Source organism: Anguilla rostrata, chromosome 1, assembly GCF_018555375.3.
Source record: "Anguilla rostrata isolate EN2019 chromosome 1, ASM1855537v3, whole genome shotgun sequence".
Taxonomy (NCBI): domain Eukaryota; kingdom Metazoa; phylum Chordata; class Actinopteri; order Anguilliformes; family Anguillidae; genus Anguilla; species Anguilla rostrata.
In genome coordinates, this window is record NC_057933.1 from 67,955,125 (window position 1) to 67,975,765 (window position 20,641).

Below are 20,641 nucleotides of genomic sequence, written 5' to 3' on the forward strand. Positions count from 1 at the left end.
TTTTTTTATGTGACTCACCCAAGTAAAGGCGAGATTTATGAGAACAAATGACCTAGGCCATGATGATTTTGAAATCAGATAAGACAAGTTATCGTGTCACATGTATTGGCGGGTCTAGTTATCACCAAGTTCGGAGAAAAACCATATTCTTAAGAAATGCAAAGATTACAAGAGATACAACCAACTGTATAATGCGAAATTGAGACCTTGAAATAAAAGCGGTTACGCGCAATTCACGGTAAAGACAGTCTTTAGGACAGCACTACGCCTGCCGACTTCTCTCAAAACTTGCTTTTTCTTTTCCTCAGTGCAGTGTCGGCGACTTCTGCTCCGTGAAGAAGGGTGCTCGCTTCGGCCAATTATGCGACTGTCCACGAGGGTCCAAGTGCAACTACTTTTTCCTCAAATGTTTGACCCCACCTGCACTCTGGGCACCCTAGTAGCCTAATAGATTTCTCAGCCCCTTCTTTGTATCAGAATATGCATTTTAATTTTCTACGACAGACTGGTTGTTTTAAACATTTACTGATGTTTAAATAATATTTTAAGTCTTGGCATCAAGTGCTTTCCACGAGAACACTATGGGAAAGGGAAAGCTGCTCTGGACGTGAGCATCTGCTTCCCGCACAAATACAAATGTACATGTATAGCTGCAGATGCTTTTTACTTCAGATTTTGAAGTCAGCCTGTATTTTGGGAATGCTCTATGTAGTGTACTGTTTTTATTTTGCTTAAATACAGATGTGCATTTTGTTCTGAATGTGAACACGGCGTTTAGATTTACATCAACTGCATGTAGACATAACAGCTATAAAAGCCTTACTTATTTCAGCATGTGATATTTTATTCAGAGGCTGGCAATAGCTGAGTATAAATGCATAAACACAGAATAAATATTTTGGAAAATAAGCTATGAACAACCTGTTGCATTTCTTTATGATCTTTGATACCTCACAGTTGTGTATACTCACAGGCTATAAATACTTAGGAAAAGCTCAAGAAGAAAAATAAAACATTTTAAATCACCACCCTCTACAGAAGTTGTGTAAAAAAGTAGCTCATCTCATTAAATTTCACATTTCATAAATAATTTGTAAAAAAAACTTTTAAAAAGCAATATGATAAAAATGCCTCTGCACTATGTTTGCAAACCAGTAAAAACTACAGGTTTAATCAAGTTAGCATTAATCATGGAATGAAATCACAGACATAAAACCTTTGAAAATGTTGAAAACAATTTGGAAACAATTAGTTAAGTAGTCAATAATTAAAACAATTTCTGGGTTAACATAAGCCAAAGTGTAGGTAATCTCTTATACATTAAACCTCAATGAGTATCTATGGTACAAGAGTGCTTATAGTTTAAGAAAACAATGTTATAAATTTTTGTATTTAAACTCCTACATACATATAACTGTAACAATGTTTGGACAGTAAAGAAATAATATATAGACTCAAACATAAAAATTAATAAACTAATTTAAGTGCAAAACTACTGTTCTTGAAAACCTTAGTGCCATTACTCTGACAAGCAGCATCCCTGAAGCATAAACCAAGGGAGAGCATTCTGTGTTCACTGAGAGAGGTGCATTATATGCTCCTTTCCAAAGCCACCTCACTGTCAAAATAATCACAGCAGACCATGGACATGTATTCTATTTGCATTCTGTGGAAAACTTCAGGCCTGTTACATGTATTCAACTGAAGAATGAAAAATTCAGCAGGCAGACAGAAAGGTTTAAGTTTGGAATTTCAAGCACCAAATGTACCACCATAGCCTGCTTCTTACGGCTCTAAAGAACCAATGGTGGCTGAATCGTAACACAGACAAAGCCTGAGCCAACAGACTTTTGCACATCTATTGCTGATTTTTAAAAAAAAAGAAAACGTTAAGATATCAGGAACCCCATACTCATGACAGTATCTGTTAAAAAAGGAATAAATGAAACTGAGAACTACACAGTAAAACGTTCAGTATTACAGTGAAAATCAACTCTTACAGAGTACATATGGTAACTATTAGACTCAAATGTACTTAATGTAGTTGAATTGGACATTGGACTGGACATTGTACTGTGTAGGAGTTTAAAAGAATGTTGAACATCCTCTCCTCCTTTCTGAAAGCCAAATATTTATGATTAAAATGGTAATAACTGCAGCCAATGACTATGGAATTCCCAGACCGGAAAATAAAGGGAACTACGTAAGCTGTACAGTACAGTATATACCTAAGATGGAAGGTTTCAAACCAATTCAAAGCCATAAACTGTGCTTAATAGACTGTAAAATGTCCCTGAGACGACATTTTGTAATAGCTTGTCTCTTCAAAACAGGGAATTGTGCTATGCTGTTTAAAAATTATCGGCAAGGAAGACAAATTCATTTTTCCCCTTATAACACAAATACGAAAAGGGCAAAGTGATGTTTTTGTGCATCCAAGCAGCATCTGGTGATTGACTAAGCTCTAAACAGGACCCAATATGGCTCAGGCAGTTCATATTTCTTCATTTAAAGTTCCACCGTATAACATCAAAACATACACTGAGATTATGCACTCTCTGCATTGGGTCTTCTTAAGTGCAATCCCTGTTCCACATACAGCAATATAAGAACTGATGAGAAACACAGACACTGACATACCTTATTATATTCTCCCAAACGAGCACAATGGTGTGAATACCATTCCACCTGCAAAGGCCTTTGCCAGGAATAGCTATCAGAGTTGATAGCTTTCCTTGTGATAACTACACCTTACAAAGATCTTTGCAGATCAGTGTGTCGTTTGCACCAGGAAACGTTTTTGGAAGCATTTAATACAGTGTGCAGATATCTTTACTTCTTACTCCTGAAACCTGTGAAAGTGCCTGGACTCCCTTTCTCTTTACTCACAAAATGAAACCACACAGAACTGTTGATGGCCATAGTGTAATAATGACTGAACTAAATCTGACCCCTAAGTGCGTAGTTATTTCCATACCATTACATAGCAGCACACAGCTACTACAGGAATCACAAGCTGGAACTCAATATGCATTTAACCCTTGCATTAAACAGTTTGCACATTTTATTCTGGGATTTCCACTTGATAGTCAAAAGATTTCAAACACAAATCAAATATTGAGCACACACTCCATAAAGATAGTGGCAGATAATGCATTATTGATAACTGACAAGAATGATTCTGAAGAAAGAAACCAGACTAACACCATCTGATAGAGTAGTAAATTCTCATTAAGGGTGATCACCTATCAATTACATCTATCACTATCTGGAAAAGCTGGTTAGATAGCTTGGCAGATTGGCTTTTTAAATATTAGTTTCAGATTTGATATTGGCTGTAATTGGCTAGCACTTCATTGCCAATCATCATTGATAGCCAACGTTATCCTCAGATGGCCAATTCTGAAAATACTTCATTTCAATACTGAAAGATGGGTGGGGTGGAGAAATACGACATTGGTTCTTATCTCAAACTGAGGTTACATTGTGGGCTTGGTTGCACACACCCCTTCGCTTCCTCATCCCAGGAAAGTTTCTAAATGGATTCTATTTGCTTGCGGACCTTCTCTGACGCTAAGCGGTCTAGGGCCCTTTGACGCGACACTACCAGTAGTGCAAAAAGGACAGTCAGAGCCAACATGGTGCCCTCAAATTTCCAGAAGAGGTGCTCCTCCATCCTGGGAGAGCGACAGCTGGGGTTTTGAGAAAGAAGAGAGAGCATATATTAAAATGAGAGGGCTACATTCTAACCAAACTATGATCCTATAGTCATTCTTAGCATAGATTACAGCCTTGTTACAATGATAATTTTAAGGAACCAATATGGAAGGGATTATGATAGAACATTAATTTGCAGTCACCCTGACAGAGCGATGGCCACTCTTCTAAATGCAATGAAAATGCAACTACACTGGAAGCTATCTACCATAAGAATACAGTATAATAATCTACAAAACCTACGATAAAATAAAAATGTTGCAAAAGCAAGTAGTCACCTCTTGTATTCCTCTTTCTGTGACTTGGTGCAATTGACCCTCTCCACATATCCAGTTGGGCTGCACTCAGGCCAGCTCCTCTAAAGAAGCCAGACCATACCATTACATTATACAGCTGGATTTATACTGGCCCACAAGCCACAGCACACTGTATGTAACAAGCAGCATCTGCATTCTGAATAGCTCATGCTTTTAAAGGACCTCCAATGATCATCCTTCACATCAACTTAATTATTTGGCAACTCCTTTATCCCACAGGTTATGCTATATGACATTCAAGAAAAGAAAGGTCTCTGCTTTCTGGTGCATTGTATTACTGTGAGAAACATAGAACCACATAAGAAATTAACAGAATATGAATTAATAACAATAATGATTGCCCTCCTCTCAGGAAGTTCTACTTGAAGACACAGCATGGCTGCACAAAGGCCAGACTAGAATTTGCAACAGGAGAAATAAAGGAAGATTGCTGGTAGCCTACTTACAGTCTGAAAATCACTGCACAGAGCGCATTCTGCCAACACCACAAACTCCTCCACCTGCCAGCAGGGTGTGGTCTCTGCCACAACGGCAACTGCAACACAGGTCACTTATGTGATGAGGCAGAACTGGACCCTTTATACACTGCACACATAAAATACCTTCTGCCTCATTCACAAACAAACTCACTCCTGCTAGTTTATGTGTTTGTTTACAGTAGCTTAAAGCTGGTTGAAGGACTACTATAAACATTTTAAATCACATGCAATATCATGGCATTGCTGTACATTTAAATAAATAAGGTAAATGTCACCTTACCTGATGTATTTTCTTCCTTCAATACAGCAGCACTAAATACTCTAGGGAAGGGGGGTGGGGGGATGGAGAGAGAGAAAGTAATTAAAAATGTCTGACAGCTGTAACTATATCCTACAGTAGGTTTCCTGACCGAGTGGGTGTCCCACACTTTCATGCCTCACCTGAGAGACATCCAACCGCAGAACACCACGTAGATGGCCAGAGATCGAGCATAGAGTCTGCAGCCACTTTCCATTGCTGGAGCGCGTTTGGACAAGTCAACACTCCGAATTTACATACCTCTAAGCGCTGTACTTGGGTATCTAATAAAGTAACAAAATAACAGCAGTCAGATTACTTTAATTTAGTTACTAACTAAATTACAGCGAGAATACTCAACATGACAGCCAAAGGTTTTTTTCGGGGATACTGTACTTCAGGGATTTACAACCGGATTTCATCCATCCGGCTGAAGCTGGTATTTAAACTTCAATTTTGAGAGTTGACAAATGACACATACTCCTCATTTAACCTAACGTTAAAGCTAACGCGCCGATCAGCTTTCCATCGCGGGGTAGTACCATATGTTTATGTTTCAATTAAAAGCTCGCTAAACTAGACACCGAGTTCGTTTATAGAAAACCAGACTCTATCATCCCATAACGTTAACTCAGTATCTGACAGATAGCTCGGTACAACAGGGTTCAAAAACTAACTAGCTAGCTAGCTAGGTTAGTGAACCAACGTACAACCATATCCATAAATATAATTAGCTACTAACCGTAACTCTCCAAAGTTAAACAATGTTATACTGTGATGTTAATTCTTTACAACTACCACTGGTCCACGCTTTACGCTGTCAAAACATAATTACCCAGCCGCTAAAAAAAAGTTCGTCCTTAGACACAACTGCCTTCGTGTTGCGGCGGCCATCTTGACTCTATGGTAACGTGCAGCGTAGTTAATTCGTTACGTAGAACAACTGACGTCCATTCACAAAGATTGCGCAAACCTATGCCCATGGACAGATCCTCGTCACCTTTTCCTTCGTGGGATACGTTTTAACGCTTACATTTCACATTATCATATAAAATGCTGCCCACCAAGGCAAATTCTGTTTTATCCACGAAATATGTTACACAATCTACGACTTGTAGGAGGCTGCCTTTTCTAGCCTAGCTAAAGCTTTTGACAATTCGTATACAGGCACACTGTCAATGTTGCTGGCTACTTGGTCTCTCCAAAGTCTTTATCATTACAACTTTCACTCTGATTCCATATTATCCTCTGTGTTTTAAGTCATCATGTGCTGCTGATCAAAAGGTACAAAGTCCCTTAAATGAATATGCTTATGGACAGGTCTGACTTTTTCAACAGACCAGGAAAACATTTAATAGTAAACAAGTAAAACATGTTGCCTCAAAAATGTCACACACATTTTTAATGGGTAGCCAGCTAATCTCACCTGCTTGTCAAATCCACAAAACATGTAATTGAAACCAACGCAAACACAATATGCTCATAACATAATTAAACACACGGACCCAGGCTTATTTGGGTGGAGGGGTCTTTGTTCTTTCTTTTAAAAAACAACGAAACAGAACAGACATTTACAACAGAAATCACAGCCATATAAATTACAACAGCAAACACAACATAAAAAGTAAATCTTAAATAAAATTCTGTTTTCTTCATTATTCATTTTCCCATAAAAAAATAAAAAGTGACATTTGAAATTCCCTCTTTATAATTGCAGTCTTGCATTTGAAATAGTAGCCTTAGAAGTAGGGTCTCTGTGACTCCAGAATGGGTCACCACTCCACTACTGCAATGTTGTTGACTTGAATCATATTGGCATATTGCCCTCTGCTGGTCAGGCCTCTCCCATGCGAAACAGAGCCTTGTCAACCTTGGTGTGACCCGGACAAGTATAGGAAGGACAATTTTTTCTCATTGATTGACATTTAATCTATACAGTTTTGGACAAGAAAAAAAATTGCCGTTTTCCCTTGACAATGTCCATACATCAAAGCAACATACAGTAACATTGGTGGAATTTCAAATGGTCTTATTTTTCTTTAAGACCATTATAAACCAACCTCATAGCTGCTCTCAGCAGCTGTGCCTTCATACAGAAGGAGAGACTGACTTTACTTGCTCAGCTGTTAAGCAGCAAACAAATGTGCTGAATATATATCTGGTCTTTTATTGCATGTCTTAAGTAGGCATGGTCTAGAAGCGATGTCTCCAACTGACCACTTACTCAGTTACAGCCACTAATTAATATATTTTTCTCTTTCCAGAATGTTGTGGCAATGAATGACTGCTAGCTTGACTTCACCCTTTCTTCAACCTGACAACAGCATCATTCACAGATTCAAATAGGAACCCTTGATAACAGAAAAGTTCTTACTTCTGTGCTATTGCAGACTATATAGCCATGCTTCAAGGAGAAGTACAATTAGAAATTCAATTGTAGTTTTTAAAATATAGTTTCAGTTTTAGTTGAGTCAAAAATAGTCAGGTATTCTGATATAGGGGCCAAGACCTCGTGTGGAACACACTTTAGCCGTGGTGCCATGAAGTAATCTCAACCAACATTTATTGCAACATGTAGTATCTTCACTAATGGTAATAACCGCTAGGGACCTGTTAAGATACATTTTCCTTCAGTGAATGAAAATAAGATCTAGCCTGATTTATTCCAACCTACAATGCAGGATAACTTGTTAAAGTCTGTCACTTGATATGTTGTGTGATGTGTCAGAATTAATGAATAAACTATGCTTCTAGGGCACAAGCAGCACAAAATGGCCTTGCCCAAAATTGTCAATCAACAATGTGAAGAGACTGAAAATTCAAACCACTCTCCCCAAGCATTTTTCTTAAGCATAGAGGGAGAAGCACTTAGCGAGAATAAACTACTGTACTTAATGAGATTGAGTGTGTGAAAATACCAATTATTTACATATTTAGCAGAATCTGAGTATTTATCTGACAGGGGAACAAAAATGTCAGCCGATTCATCAGTTAAAATAATTTACTGTCAGAATTTTGGGTGATATGAGGTCGATGTAAAATAAACAGATCGGTCTGGTGATTCAGCAAGTCAGAGGGCCACACATTTCACAGCCCTGTGGAGATTATAGCATGTGGTTCACGCTCTGCAGGTTTCCTTTAATGGCTCACCTTTTCTAAAAGCATCTGACAGACATTTCCCAAGTTACTACACTTTGAGATGGTTTTAAAAATCCCATAAAAACATCTGCAGAAGACACAAACATACCCATCACATTTATCGGGGGACAATAAGTGTAAAACGAGGTAACTAGGGATACGATGTGGGTAAAACATGACATCAACATCAACGCTCCTCTTTACTCACAATCACCTTAAATTACTCCCGCAAACAGTTCAACAGGAACTGTTTGTTCTTCTGAGCACACCCACTCTTCCACCAGGCATAAAAATCCCAATACAGAAACAGTTCCATCAACAAAAAAAAAAATATAATACAAAAACAAGACGTAAATCTTTTCAATGAGTCCGTGAAGTCGTTTGGTTAACACCAGCTGGGCAGGTGTCCTTGGCGGGGGGAGATGGACAGACTCTTTTGACCAGGTCAACCGTCAGTGTCTGTAGCCCTCCACCGTTCCACCACCCCGCAGCGCCTCTCTGTCACAAGTATCCCTTCTTTTCCGCCGAGTCCTTCCCTTTCCCCGGCTGGAAGTCCTGTCCTGAGCCCTGTGGGCTGCTCTCCGCATCTCCACATTCCCCTTAATGAACAAGCGAATCAATCCAAAATTCCTACTGCATCTCGCAAGCAATGAGCCAATGCAGGCTGCCACCAAGCTCCCCAAGTGGTAAACGACTGTGCCTCACCATTTCACCGCAAATTAAGAAAGCCGGCTGGGTTCGGCAATAACGAGAGGCGGAGTACAAAATAATCGAGATCACAGTAATTTACTGTAAAGGAAGTATAAGATAGTTTGCACCCATTCTCTCCCAAAACAAACCTCGTTTGGTTCATGTACCGAGTGCTGTGTTTCCAATCTGTGAGCGATGTTCAGCCCTGGTCATACAGACCTGGTGCAGCGGTAAGTTCCTATGCTTTATGGGAAAAGGAGTTAACATTTGGGTCCAGGTCTCAGGTTTGTAATGACTGGTTACCATAATATTACTTGGGTACATTAAGTTAGACTGCAGGTCTCTGTCATGCATGCATTTCTTACTGAGGGGAAAACACAGTCATCTGTTCATATTTGGAATACAGTTGTATACTGGTTAGTAATTTATGTGCACTTTATATCTTTAGATCGTATAATTAGCACTTCATATGCACTTTAAAATATGCCCCTTACACGACCTGCATCATTTTTAAATGTGCCATTTCAAAACAGAAAGACACATCCATCCAATCAAAAACATATATTGTGGAGCGATGCAATTAAAATTTCCCTCAAATCTTAAATATGCTCTCCACAATGGACAAAAGCTGTTTTTGGACTGAGGGGTTGAAGGTCATGAATGAACACCATACAGTAGTTCACCATTAAGGACCTTCATATCAGGCTGACTGCAATGGAACTTCAGAGCAGGATATGAATCAGGGCAGGAAATGAACAGACACATGAGGTGCACAGTGTGGATATAAGATATGAGCCAGGCTACATCAGCAGTACGGCTAGCCTTTAGCAGTAGCTCAGGGGTGGACAGAGAACAGACTATTTCCTGGGTCAACAGAACCTAAGGGTGAACTGGGGTATATGGGCCAAAGCACCATAAGGCATAACAGGCAGATGTGTTCGTATTGAATGGCCAGGCTATAGCAATGGTAACAGCAGCTTGCACTGGGAAGATGTCTGAGACAGCTGGTCTTATTGTGTGAGTGCGCGTGCGTGTGCATGCGTGTGTGTGTGTGTGTGTGTGTGCGCCGCAGCGTCGCCCCCCGCTGCCGGGGATCAGCACTCCAGCGGAACCAGGAAGGAGCGTCGGCAGTCCACGGCCTTGGGGCTGGGCGGCTGGGCTCGCTTCCTGCGCAGCTCCTCTCGTCCCACGGAGCTGCTCAGGCGGGCGTAGGCGGCCTTGTACTTCTTATCGAACGCGGCTGGGGGCACAGGAAGGGGGAGGGTGGGGTCACTGGGGCTCCCGGGTAACACCGCCCTGCTTATGATGCCACTGAGGGCTCTACACGGAAGGGCCAGCCGTTCACACAGACGCCAGCCATTCACATAGCTGCCAGCCATTCTTGGCGGTAGGTGAGCAAAAAAAAAACAAGAAAATGCAGGAAGAAAATCTGCGTGTGGACACTGAATCTCAGTCATCCAGGTGGTGTTGTGGGTTTGCATAGACGTGACCAGAGGGAAAGCCTGCTTACCGACATGATCCTTGCCCATAGCAGCCAGTGTGAGGAAGAGGATCTCTCTGTACAGACTCCTGCAGACAAACAGGTCAGACTCAGGTCAAACGCAGTGGTGCACCAGCAGAACTTCATTAAGGGGGAATCCAGGAAAGGACCGCAATGCCTTTGCGTCCATTAATCCATCAAAAGTACCGGGAACAAATTTTGATTCACAAAGCAACTTCAGTTTTTACAAAGGGCCAGCAACTGCACTACCATTAAAATAGGGACACTGCCTGGCCCATGCATATTTAAACTGTGCTATCTACCACAATTTCAGTGCTAAAATGACAAAATTTTTCATCAGGACATAATATATAGACCACTCCAATAACCATGTTACTTGAACAAAAATAATTTCATTCAAAATGATTTGATTCTATAAGCCGTTCAGAAACATTGAAGAGGTCAATTTTGTTCAATGTTCCCTTTTAAGTCATTATTATTCCTGAACCATAATCTGTGAGCCAAATGAAAATGAATCTTGTAAATGACAGGCACGTTTCCAAGGAATGTTCTTGAATCAAAAACAGGTGTGGGGAAAAGCAGCCTTCTAATTTCTTTGCGCATTTGGAGATAATTGACACAACAACCATAGAGGAGAGACAAGGCAGCAGAGAATCTGAAGCTTTATGCACCCTTGCTCAAATAACTTATGAAGGCTGATCTGACGGCCGAAATGTAATATTCTGTAACCAAAAATGTGTCAGATAGCTGTACTTGTGAACCGCGCTTGCTATCTATTTGGACATGATTGCACAGTTACTTGATATGCATGAATGCTCTAATGAATCAGTTGTTAAAATGGCGTGTATAGCCATCACAGCTGTTGTGCAATAAACGGCACCAACTGCACTCTGTATTTTTTCCTCAGTGGATCGACCCCTAAATGTTCTTCAGAAATCATTTCTCAGTTCTATAGATGGGACTGGATTTTGACAAACATCCACAAAAAAATGCCTGTACAGCACGTTCCCTCTTAATGATGCAGAGCCTTCACACTCTCCCCAGGTTTACACACTGAACGCATGCTTAATAGCGGCTATGTACATGTGCCGTACCTCCAGTCATTTCCGTCCCTCACCTTTGTATCCGAGGAGTGGCGGTTTGCTTAGCGACGGTGTCCAGGAAGAGAGTGATGGCCTTGTGAACCTCATTCATGCCGACCCAGCGCAGCACTTCCTCGAGGAAGGCCAGGGTGAAGGGGTGGTTGTGTCTCCTCCAGCAGTGGTTACGCATGGGCACCCCGCCTGACAGGGACAAACAGACAGGAGGAAACAAAGAGGGAAAGACACTGAGATAACACAGAATCACAGTACAGGAGCAGCAAAGTCTCCAACTGTCAATTCAGTTCTCATCAAACAGATTCCAGTACTTCAAGCTAAGAACAGCATTACACTAATCGCTGCCCTCCAAAATTCCATCTGTCAAGCTAATTATTCCAGACAGAATGAAATTACTTGGGACCACTGTGTTTTATACAGGCATGGGAAGAGTAGGATTTTACTGTGTATCCTCCAGAGGATGTAGAGGGGTGGCCAGTGGTCTGTATCGGGGGTCAGAGTGTCCCACAGCAACCGCACCCTCACTGCTGAGTTCTCCTGCCCCTGAGGAGACATAAAGGGAACACGTAAGTTAACAGGAAACTCCCCTGAAATAATGAAGACATGAGTGAACACGTACACAGACCAGAGGTGGAAAATCCAGGTTCAGAAATTAAAAGTCCTCCCCAAATGATCACCTGGATTTGCTAATTAGCAGAATTCTTCAACCATCAGGGAGAACCAATCAATTAAATCAGCTGGCTGAGTTCATGGGTGGAAGAAACACATGGCAGGGCTTTTACTCTCTGACCTCTGACACAGGTGCGGTGGGGTCACCTGAGAGAGCTGGGAGGCCAGCTGCGAGGAGCGGATGAGCTGCAGCAGGTTGCTGGGCAGGCCCAGACGCTGGAAGTACCAGACCAGGTTCCAGAAGATGATGGAGTGGCTGTCGAGCAGCAGGCCCTGCGAGAGCACGGCCTCCCCCTCGTTCTCCAGCAGGCTCTCCAGCTCCTTGCGCAGCACCAGCGGGCTCAGGTAGGCCACCGTCACCAGGGGCGGCCCGCCGACCGAAGAGCCCTGCGCGCAGAGCCGGCCGGTACGCTAATGAGCACGCTGCGTTCATAATGCCAGGCAGCTAGAGCACAGAGCTAACCGGGTACACGTGCGGGTATGACACTGCACGAGCATGCACAACGGTACACTCGCTTGTGTAATAGTGCACAGACATTCTACCACATTTACTCTCATTCATAATAAAAACTGTCCATATAAACAAAAGGTTGCTTCTGTGCATAAAAACCAAGGCCAGTCTTTATGTTCAAGGCATACTATATGCAAGAAAGAGCTCATAATTATTTAATAAATTACAATTTATATTGTATTAGCTACATGTAACTATTTGCATTTCATATTGTACACTGTCTTATGAACTTTTTGCCTTCTATGTTGCCCTTCATATGTTTGCCCTGTTTGACAACAAAATAGAATCATAATGGAAAAAAACAAATACACAGGTAAGTGACAGGTAGCAGCATATGGAGTGCGTAGGCAGTCATAGTTAAATAAACAGTGTACCAGGGTGGTGCTGCTGTTCTCTGAATAGCCGCTGGTCTCTGAGCTGGAGTCCTCGCTCACACCATTATGGAGGTGCCGCAGGAACCCCTCCTGTCCACCGGGTGGCACCGTGCCAGCCTCTGGCCCATCCTCCAGGTTCCAGTTGTTGCGCTCCAAGCTGCGAACACACAATGTTGAGAGTCTGTCTTTATTTAACACGGGAACCTGTCGTTGTTTGGCTAATAGCACGGCTCATGTTTGCTTTGCTAATTTGTGTTGGAGCAGGCGCTGTGAACTTTACAGATTATCAGCCTCGGGGGGAAAAGCCCGCTCTGACCTGCGCAAATATTTATAAGCTTTGGATCAATGATCCTTTCAGAACGCAGCTGAATGTTAAACAAGTTCCAGTAAGGCAACAGCCTTTTCCATGCTGAAAAGGTGCCCGTTTACTGTGCAGAAGGAAAGCCTGCGGGCACTGACAGGGCCTCAGTCCCAAGGCTGCAGACGGGTGGGAGGGCGGTGCCCCGGGATTCGGCTCACACACCTGCAGACGGGCCCCAGGTCACAGATCTCGGCGTTTAGCAGGGGCACGAAGGTGGCGGAGCAGAACGGGCAGGTGGAGTTGAGGTTGGAGTCGTCGGAGGTCCAGCCGGCCATGATCTCCTCGTCGTACACCAGCGAGTTGCAGCTCCGGCAGAGGGAGCAGCTGGACATCACCACCTGAGCACGAGCGTCAGCCGGTGACAGTCAGCCACAAGCCCCAGCACGCAAGTCCCACAGCACTGTCACACTGAGGCCCGACAACATAACCTGCACAGCACAGCGCACTTCGAAGAACGCCTTCATTTCATACAACTTCTGCAGCTTTCTGCACATAGCAACTGCTGACAAGTAAGACTGTGCGGGAGAGCCGTACATTGTGCCGTTTCATCCCCACCCACGCGCCCCCACCCCCATCCTCACACCCGCACCCCCACCCCACCCCGCCCCCGCCCCCGCCCCCAGCAGAGCACATTTATGGCGCGTCTGTGACTACTGGGCCGAGTCTCCTGGGACACAGATTCCACAGCAGGGCTCCAGCAGCGCCGCAGTACCCAGCTCTCTCCCCTCCTAGCCGTCCGCTCCCGGCCCGGGAAAAACAAACTTTTCCCACGGCTGCCACCGGCGCTCTGCGCCCCGTGGGAACCCCGTCTCACCGCAGGGGCCCCGCTCCGCGGACGGCCGCGTCTCAGAGCTGGATATTAAAAAACAACAACACCAAATCACCTCAAGCCCGGCTCCTTCCTGGGTGGAATCCCAGGACTTTCTGAGCTGAAAGGTTAAATTAGCGGTGTCGATGTCGCTGCTGGTTGAGAGGGAACTCTAGGGAAAGGGGGACAAAAACGACACGAAATTAAGCACAGGGTAAGAGCTCCGGGAGAGGTGACAAAGGAAACGCTCATATTTTCAGGCCACGCTTACACAGACATACCAAACTGACTATTTGAGTGGAAAACATTACAATGACCTCAGTATTAAAATTAAAGAAAAAACGGCATCTGCACTCTCACTGCAATTTGACACAGTGAGGGTTCGTGACACCTTTAATCATTCACTAATATTTATTTATTGATTTAACCTTTATTTACCCAGGGCAGGTTCGCTGAGCACGGATGCTCTTTTGCAGGAACGCCCTGCTTCACACTCATATACATTCACACCTGGGAGATGCCCAGTACAACCACAATCCTCTGTTGCTGGCCACTGAGCAGCTCCACTGGAGGAACAGAACATTTTTTAGCCAATTAAATCAGGGGATGATTAGGTGGCAAGTTTTTGCAAATTTTAGCCAGGACACCGGGGAACCCCCTACTCTTTTTTCGAATAGTGTCATGGGATCTTTAAGGACCACAATGAGTCACATACACAGTACTATTTGTAAGAGGGCCCTAATATTGAGCCATTTCTCAAAATTTCACAGGCCATCCATTTTACAGCACAAGTTATTTTTTTAAACAAATTTCTGGCCACAAAACATAAATGTAACCATTAGTAAATAATCAACTGCGTCACTTTCAAAGAATTATTCAATACAGCTCACTCCTTGCTCTTGTTTCGCTCTCTCTACACACACAGCCAATCAGGGAACGCTACTGCCATTCCAGACGCAGCCAGCAGGGGGGCCCCACCTCAGAGGTGGCGTTGTAGAGCCGCTCCCTGGCCTTCAGCAGGCTCTCCGCCACTTTGCGGGACTGGCGCTGCTCAGACACGCGTCTCGCTGGCACGCTCCCGCCCGCCGAGCGCCGGTCCTCCACGCTGGCGGCCCGTCGGACCGAGGAGCGGTGGCGCGTGGGCGTGAGCAGCTGCTGCAGCTTCCCCGCCAGCCCCCGGCTGGGCGACGCCACGTTGTTGCAGTTCTCGTCCACCGCCTTCCGGCCCAGCGTCTCCCTGGGGGCGGCGGCCCTGCCGACGGGGCTGAAAGGAGATCGGAACAGCACGCATCAGTCTTTGCACAGCTTTAACTGGGGAGCACACCACTGCTTCCTGTGGATTAAGCCTGGACCCCGAGCTTCATCTACAGCTCCTCAGACCCCCCAGCCCACCCCGCCCCTCACCTGCTATCCCTCTCCCCGGGCTCACAGGCGCAGTCGGGCTCAGAGTCGGCCGTCTCCGCGCAGTCCTTGTAGAAGGTGGAGAGGCACACCTCGCTGCGCCGCACCATGCCGCCAGCAGGGGGCAGCAGGGGTAAAGTGGCAGTGTCGCGCGGGCCAGCAGGGGGCTTGCGAGCAGCGGCGTCGTCTGTGCCCGCACAGCGGATCAGGCCCTTCTTGGATACCTTAGACTCTGTAAGGGAAAAACTGTCTTTTATTGAAGGTTCTCTCCACTAAGGACGCTTTAAATTATGTCTGAGTGCCACAGCAGACAGCATGTAATGACATATAGGCAGACAGCAGCCCGTTCTGGTGTTCAGCATGCAGGTTTACTGAAGTAACTGCTGTTGTTATTTCATGCTTTGTGCTCATTTGAAAGCTAATTGCATTTTTAGCAGGGAGTTATATTTTTCTGTGTTGTTGATGCAGTTTTGGCAATTAGCTGGGTGCTTCTGAAATAGAACAGTTTAGTTTACTTTATAATAAAAAAAATTTTTTTAAACCTAAAATGGAGTTATTTTAAAAATCTAGCTTGATTCCTTTTCTCTGCTCAAATGAAACATGGTAATCCAGAGCAGAACATCTTGTTGAACACACTCCGCACAGCGCCTCTGTGTTTAGGAGAGTTGAAGGTCTGCTGCATTTTTACAGGTTAAAGCTGAGTAATGGCTTTTGTGGGCCTCTGATGGCTCATTTGTTTATCTGGCCCAGTCAAGCAATCGATTTCTGAAACACTTACAGCTTGGCCATTGGGGAATGTTTGTTCCTTCAGCATTTCTCTCTCTCTGAGCACACTTAGCATCCACAGGACAAGGCCAGAGTAAGCTCAGGGGAGATGACTTACATTTCCAAAAATGTTTAATTCCCCAAACTCAAACAGCAAAAGAATTTGTAAGAATGTGCTTGGTTTACTGATTCAGAGGCCCTGCTTGGGACATTAAAGAATGTACACGAGCGGTTTAAAATGTATGAAAAAATGCATTGCATAACTATTTCACAGTTATGTCCTTTGTTCAACTGCCTCTACTGAACAACTATTTCTGAAACAGAATTATTCAAGACTGTTACTATTTTTCTTAAAACCTTTATAAAAATACAAGGATGATGTAGACATTTTCAGCATTACACCACTCACTGTCAGTTGATGATTGCATGCTGTTCAGACTGTTGCTCTTCACAAGAAGGCTGGTCAGGGATTCGTGGCTGGAGCCTTCACTCAACCCACTCCAGCTAGACTGGCGAACCAGACTGGAGTGGGGGCGTGCCATCGGAGGGCGCTCACTGACGACATCTGTGCCATACCAAGCACAGTACACATGCTCAGTTGATACAAAACAATTCTGCATATGCGGTTATAATTGTAAAACACTTGTGCATCAAACACTTTAATGAAATGGAGCCAACATCTAACCCACTCAGCTTCAACCATACCTGGTCGTGATACAACTGATCCACTCTTCTGCCTCCGTTTAATTGGCTGTCTGAACTGTGCCACGCCCATTAACACATTTCGAAGCTTGGCCCAGCGTAGACGGCCACCCTGATTAGTGGAGGGCCACTTGCTCTCTAGCACAGCCTGCAGGTTAGGTGACAAACAGCAGCTTAGTTTGACAGCAGGTTTGACACCCGTTACCGACCGAAGACTGAAGCATGCCGTAATGGGGCGCATAGAGGACACTGCTTTTCCATGGCAACTGACCTTATTGTAGTACCCATAAGTGATGGTATTGGGCGTGATGCCGGCTTTCTTCATCTCCAGCAGAACCCGAACAGCCAGCACCGGCTGCCCATACTGACCACACAGCTGCATCAGTATCCGGTAGCACACCTGCCCGCACAAACGAGAGCGTTTCTCAAACACGCATCCTGCATTCCAATGCCTCGTCCGCGAGTGCTCAGAATGTGGAAGGTGAGCGGATGAGAGGCATTCAAATTCCTGCCGCCTCCCAGTATAGGCAAGGACATTCTGCAGCAAACCTATCCCAGGCACACAGCAATATTCATAGATAAAACAGGAAGGTACAAGACTCATTCCTATATCCTTCTGGTAACAAGCCCACGTCCTTTAGCAATACTGCACTCTGCTGGTATATAAGAACATGCCCTATACGATGCTGAGAGCAAACTTAGGTAGAATAATTGCAGGGCCCCTCTTTAGCACAGGTATTTAATAAGGCAGCTACCACTCCCACTCCACAGGAGCTGACTCAGTACAGACAATATCCAATTACTGCATTACTGTGAATAAGGGGGCTAAATCACAGAAAAACAAAGAATACAAAAAAGAACTGAGTGGAAGAGGGAGCGAGAGAGCGAACGTGTGTGTGTGTGTATATGTGTGTGTGCGTGCGTGTAACAAATAATTAACTAGCTAGACCCATAAAAACAAAGATGCACACACACACACAGAAACTCAATAATTGTCATAAGGCATTTCTGTTGTTTAACACACACGTTCTTTGCAGTTTAAAGCCAGGATGTGACGCGTGTTATTTTGGCCTACATTTTGGTACCCACATCACTATAACATCAATCAGATGTGCGCGATGCATCTACAGTCGGGAAGAAACTGGCTCCACCTAGTGGAGGCGACGCTATGCACTTCTGAGCTTTGCTGGGGAACACCATTGTTTGTGTGGCCACCGACGAGACGGGACGGCCCTGCCGAGACGGCGCCCTCACCTCGTCGGGCAGCACCACCTTGCGGGTCTCCATGTGCTTCAGAACCTCGTAGGCCGTCTGCAGCGCCCGCACCTTGGCGCTCTCCGCCCGCACGAAGGTGGGCAGGTAGATGAACCACAGCCCGTAGCAGTGCCCCAGCAGGCACTTGGACCACATGTCTGGCACTGAGCTGTACTTCTGCGCCCGCCTCTGTGCCAGCTTGATCTCCTGTTGAGGAAAGAGCGGTCAGCAGAGGCAATCGGGCCACACTATAGACAGACCTAAGAAAGCCAGGATTAGTACGATGATGAGAAAATACTTTACAATGCTGGTAATGATACTATCGGAGTTAAACTTCAGCTTTCATATACACACACTGCTTCAATTTTTTAAAGCACATCACCCTCTGAAGTTCAGATGTGCCTGATGACCAAACTAAGCCATTTTACTTCTCCAATTTCCTCAAATTATACTACAAGTCTTTAAGATCATTTATCTGTAGTACCTACCCAGCTACCTTTATTAGATTTCTAATTTCACACTTAGAACAAAGAGTACAGCCTGAGGTGTAACAACCTGTAGTAATGACAGGTTTCTGTGAGAGTGAGCAATGAGAAAAAAAGTGCCAGGATGACCTGAATTTCTGAAAGTCTGGAACTGCTAGGTACATACAGTACTCTGAACCATTTAAATCCAAAGTACATCAACGTCTGGAAAACATCCAGACATAATAAAGTACTTATTTAGAATTAAGCAGGAAAAACTAAACTGAAGACAAATGTGTTCTATAAACTGCATGAAGTTTGCAGAAATTGTCCATCAAGTAGATGCTCAATTGAACTAAAGATATGAGGTTCTAAATAAATAAGGCACACGTCTGGACCACGTAAAAGCAAAAGAGCATTTGTTCGGTATATAAATACATACGAGAAAACTTCCTCTCACTGTATAGTGAGCCCTATCTGTCTTCAGTCTACTCCCATTGGAAAGGCTCAATACTACGGTGGACCCATCCACTCTCTACGTAGCCAAGTAGTTCTGTTAGAATGCACTCCCGTGTCGCTAAACAATGTTACCATGGGATAAAAGCTAAAAATTTAAATGTAGATGCAGACCATGCAACAGAAACAGCAGAGACACAAATCTGGCCATCAAAACCACAAAAAAATGCTCCATTTTACATGGCGCAGAACAAAACATGGAAATTTCCAATTTAATTTAAATAAACAGTGTGACTGACACAAAAATGTTGTAAGCTAGAATGTTTGTGGTCGTTGCGGTTGGCTTTTAGGACTATTTCTTGGAGGAAGCTCGAAATGTAAACTATGCATGGTAAAATAAATTCAATATGATTTAATGACTAATGATTTGGCACTTTGCCTGGGGTGAGCAGGAAAAGTACACAGATTGAGTAAATTATTTAAATGTGTCAGAAGACCAGAATTACTTGTGCTTTTTTCTTGGATATGAAAATGACTTCAAGTGCCAGGTTGACTAAATACATTCACTACCAAAAATTCAGAAAATAGTCAATTGAGCTAAAAAGTGTACCACTAAAGAAAATATACTGGAAACATAATAGATTTGGTTAGATCTAATAGAGATTTTGTCAACTCGGCAGGCCTTCAATGTCCCCTGGGTCCCTGGTGGGGGGAGGAGTCTGTACCTGTTTGGTGCGTCGTGGGGCGGGGCTACTGGGGGCGCTGCCTTTGGCTGGAGCACGCAGCTGGTCCTGCGGCCGGTCGAACAGCTCTGGCTGTAGGGGTGGGAAGGTCTCGTAGCTAAACAAACACAGACACAGTCAGTCAATCCCGGGCTCCAAGATCAATGACTCACATTCATCCATTAATGAGCATGAAGGCAGAAGGGAAAGTAGCTTATGGCTCCTGCAGAGGAGTGTTGAATGCTGACAGATAGGTAATTGATTCAGGCATCCTGGATTGTCACAGGCTTATTTAAATGAAGGCTGGAGTACATAAGGACGTTAGTTAAGCGTCAGTTAAAGTCAAAGGGAGTGCAACACAACCTTGAGGAAGAGTCAACATACTCCTTCAAAAGAAAGTTGCCAGCACAAACACCATTTTAGTATTAACATGGTGCTGGAAGTAAAATTTCCCAAAATGAGGCACCTGTACAGAGCAGGGCACTCTGAGCCGTCGGCCTCCTGCGGCTCCTCTGGGGGCATGATGAAGACCGTGTGCTCCCCGCTGTGGGTCTCGTCCAGGTCCACCAGCCGCACCTCCTCCGGTTTCTCCACGTCCACCTGCTCCCACACGCACCGCCAGACAAGGAGGAACAGAGGGAGACTGTGAGTGCGGGAGACAGAACATGGAGGAAGGAGAGGAGAGAGGAAAGGACGGGAAACAGAACCTACTCTGCATGGCAAAACATGCTGAAAGACCACCATGCAGTGTTTCCTGTGGAAGGGACCTATTGGTGTGGTGGTGGGCTGGTTGAAGGGGGGGGGGGGTTAGGCAAAAGGCATAACACTGGAACAAATTTAGCTCATAAGCAGCAACGTGGCCCTCCATGTGAATTAAGACAAGCCTGTATCTGGATGTGGTTGGCATTAAAACACTT

General features: G+C 44.3%; 2 protein-coding genes across 5 annotated transcripts in view; both read right to left on the reverse strand.

The window, feature by feature from the left end:
* Positions 1–823: 823 nt before the first annotated feature.
* On the reverse strand, positions 824–5,797 carry LOC135263923 (protein JTB-like). 2 transcript variants are annotated; one of them, XM_064352423.1, is made up of 6 exons: positions 5,647–5,797; positions 4,955–5,095; positions 4,794–4,834; positions 4,481–4,569; positions 3,996–4,075; positions 824–3,692 (listed from the first exon to the last, which is right to left on the reverse strand). In XM_064352423.1, the coding sequence occupies exons 2-6, from the start codon at positions 5,026–5,028 to the stop codon at positions 3,536–3,538; spliced, it is 441 nt and encodes a 146-aa protein (XP_064208493.1). In that variant the 5' UTR covers positions 5,029–5,095; positions 5,647–5,797; the 3' UTR covers positions 824–3,535. The 2 variants fall into 2 exon arrangements, with proteins under 2 accessions (XP_064208493.1, XP_064208483.1); XM_064352413.1 differs by having other exon boundaries at positions 5,554–5,725.
* A 525-nt stretch (positions 5,798–6,322) lies between these two features.
* Positions 6,323–20,641, reverse strand: part of LOC135263896 (DENN domain-containing protein 4B-like) — a 39,150-nt gene continuing 24,831 nt past the window's right edge. For 2 of the 3 annotated variants that reach the window (XM_064352368.1, XM_064352359.1), the window contains exons 14-29: positions 20,191–20,324; positions 19,728–19,842; positions 18,083–18,289; positions 17,100–17,228; positions 16,832–16,976; positions 16,536–16,691; positions 15,365–15,593; positions 14,939–15,224; positions 14,037–14,132; positions 13,315–13,490; positions 12,792–12,948; positions 12,046–12,293; positions 11,681–11,784; positions 11,258–11,423; positions 10,150–10,208; positions 6,323–9,879 (exon numbers count right to left, since the gene is read on the reverse strand). In XM_064352368.1, the coding sequence (XP_064208438.1) occupies positions 9,734–9,879; positions 10,150–10,208; positions 11,258–11,423; positions 11,681–11,784; positions 12,046–12,293; positions 12,792–12,948; positions 13,315–13,490; positions 14,037–14,132; positions 14,939–15,224; positions 15,365–15,593; positions 16,536–16,691; positions 16,832–16,976; positions 17,100–17,228; positions 18,083–18,289; positions 19,728–19,842; positions 20,191–20,324 (2,553 nt within the window). In that variant the 3' untranslated portion in view covers positions 6,323–9,733. The remainder of the gene's footprint in view (positions 9,880–10,149; positions 10,209–11,257; positions 11,424–11,680; positions 11,785–12,045; positions 12,294–12,791; positions 12,949–13,314; positions 13,491–14,036; positions 14,133–14,938; positions 15,225–15,364; positions 15,594–16,535; positions 16,692–16,831; positions 16,977–17,099; positions 17,229–18,082; positions 18,290–19,727; positions 19,843–20,190; positions 20,325–20,641) is intronic. The other variant, XM_064352378.1, reaches the window with a different exon arrangement.

Excerpts from the sequence above, each read along its gene's own strand:
- LOC135263923 (XM_064352423.1), bottom strand. The coding sequence starts at position 5,028 with ATGGAAAGTGGCTGCAGACTCTATGCTCGATCTCTGGCCATCTACGTG. Across the intron at positions 4,570-4,793 it reads GAAGGAAGAAAATACATCAG|TTGCCGTTGTGGCAGAGACC; the intron begins GTAAGGTGACAT and ends CCTGTGTTGCAG. Across the intron at positions 3,693-3,995 it reads CAGAAAGAGGAATACAAGAG|CTGTCGCTCTCCCAGGATGG; the intron begins GTGACTACTTGC and ends TCAAAACCCCAG.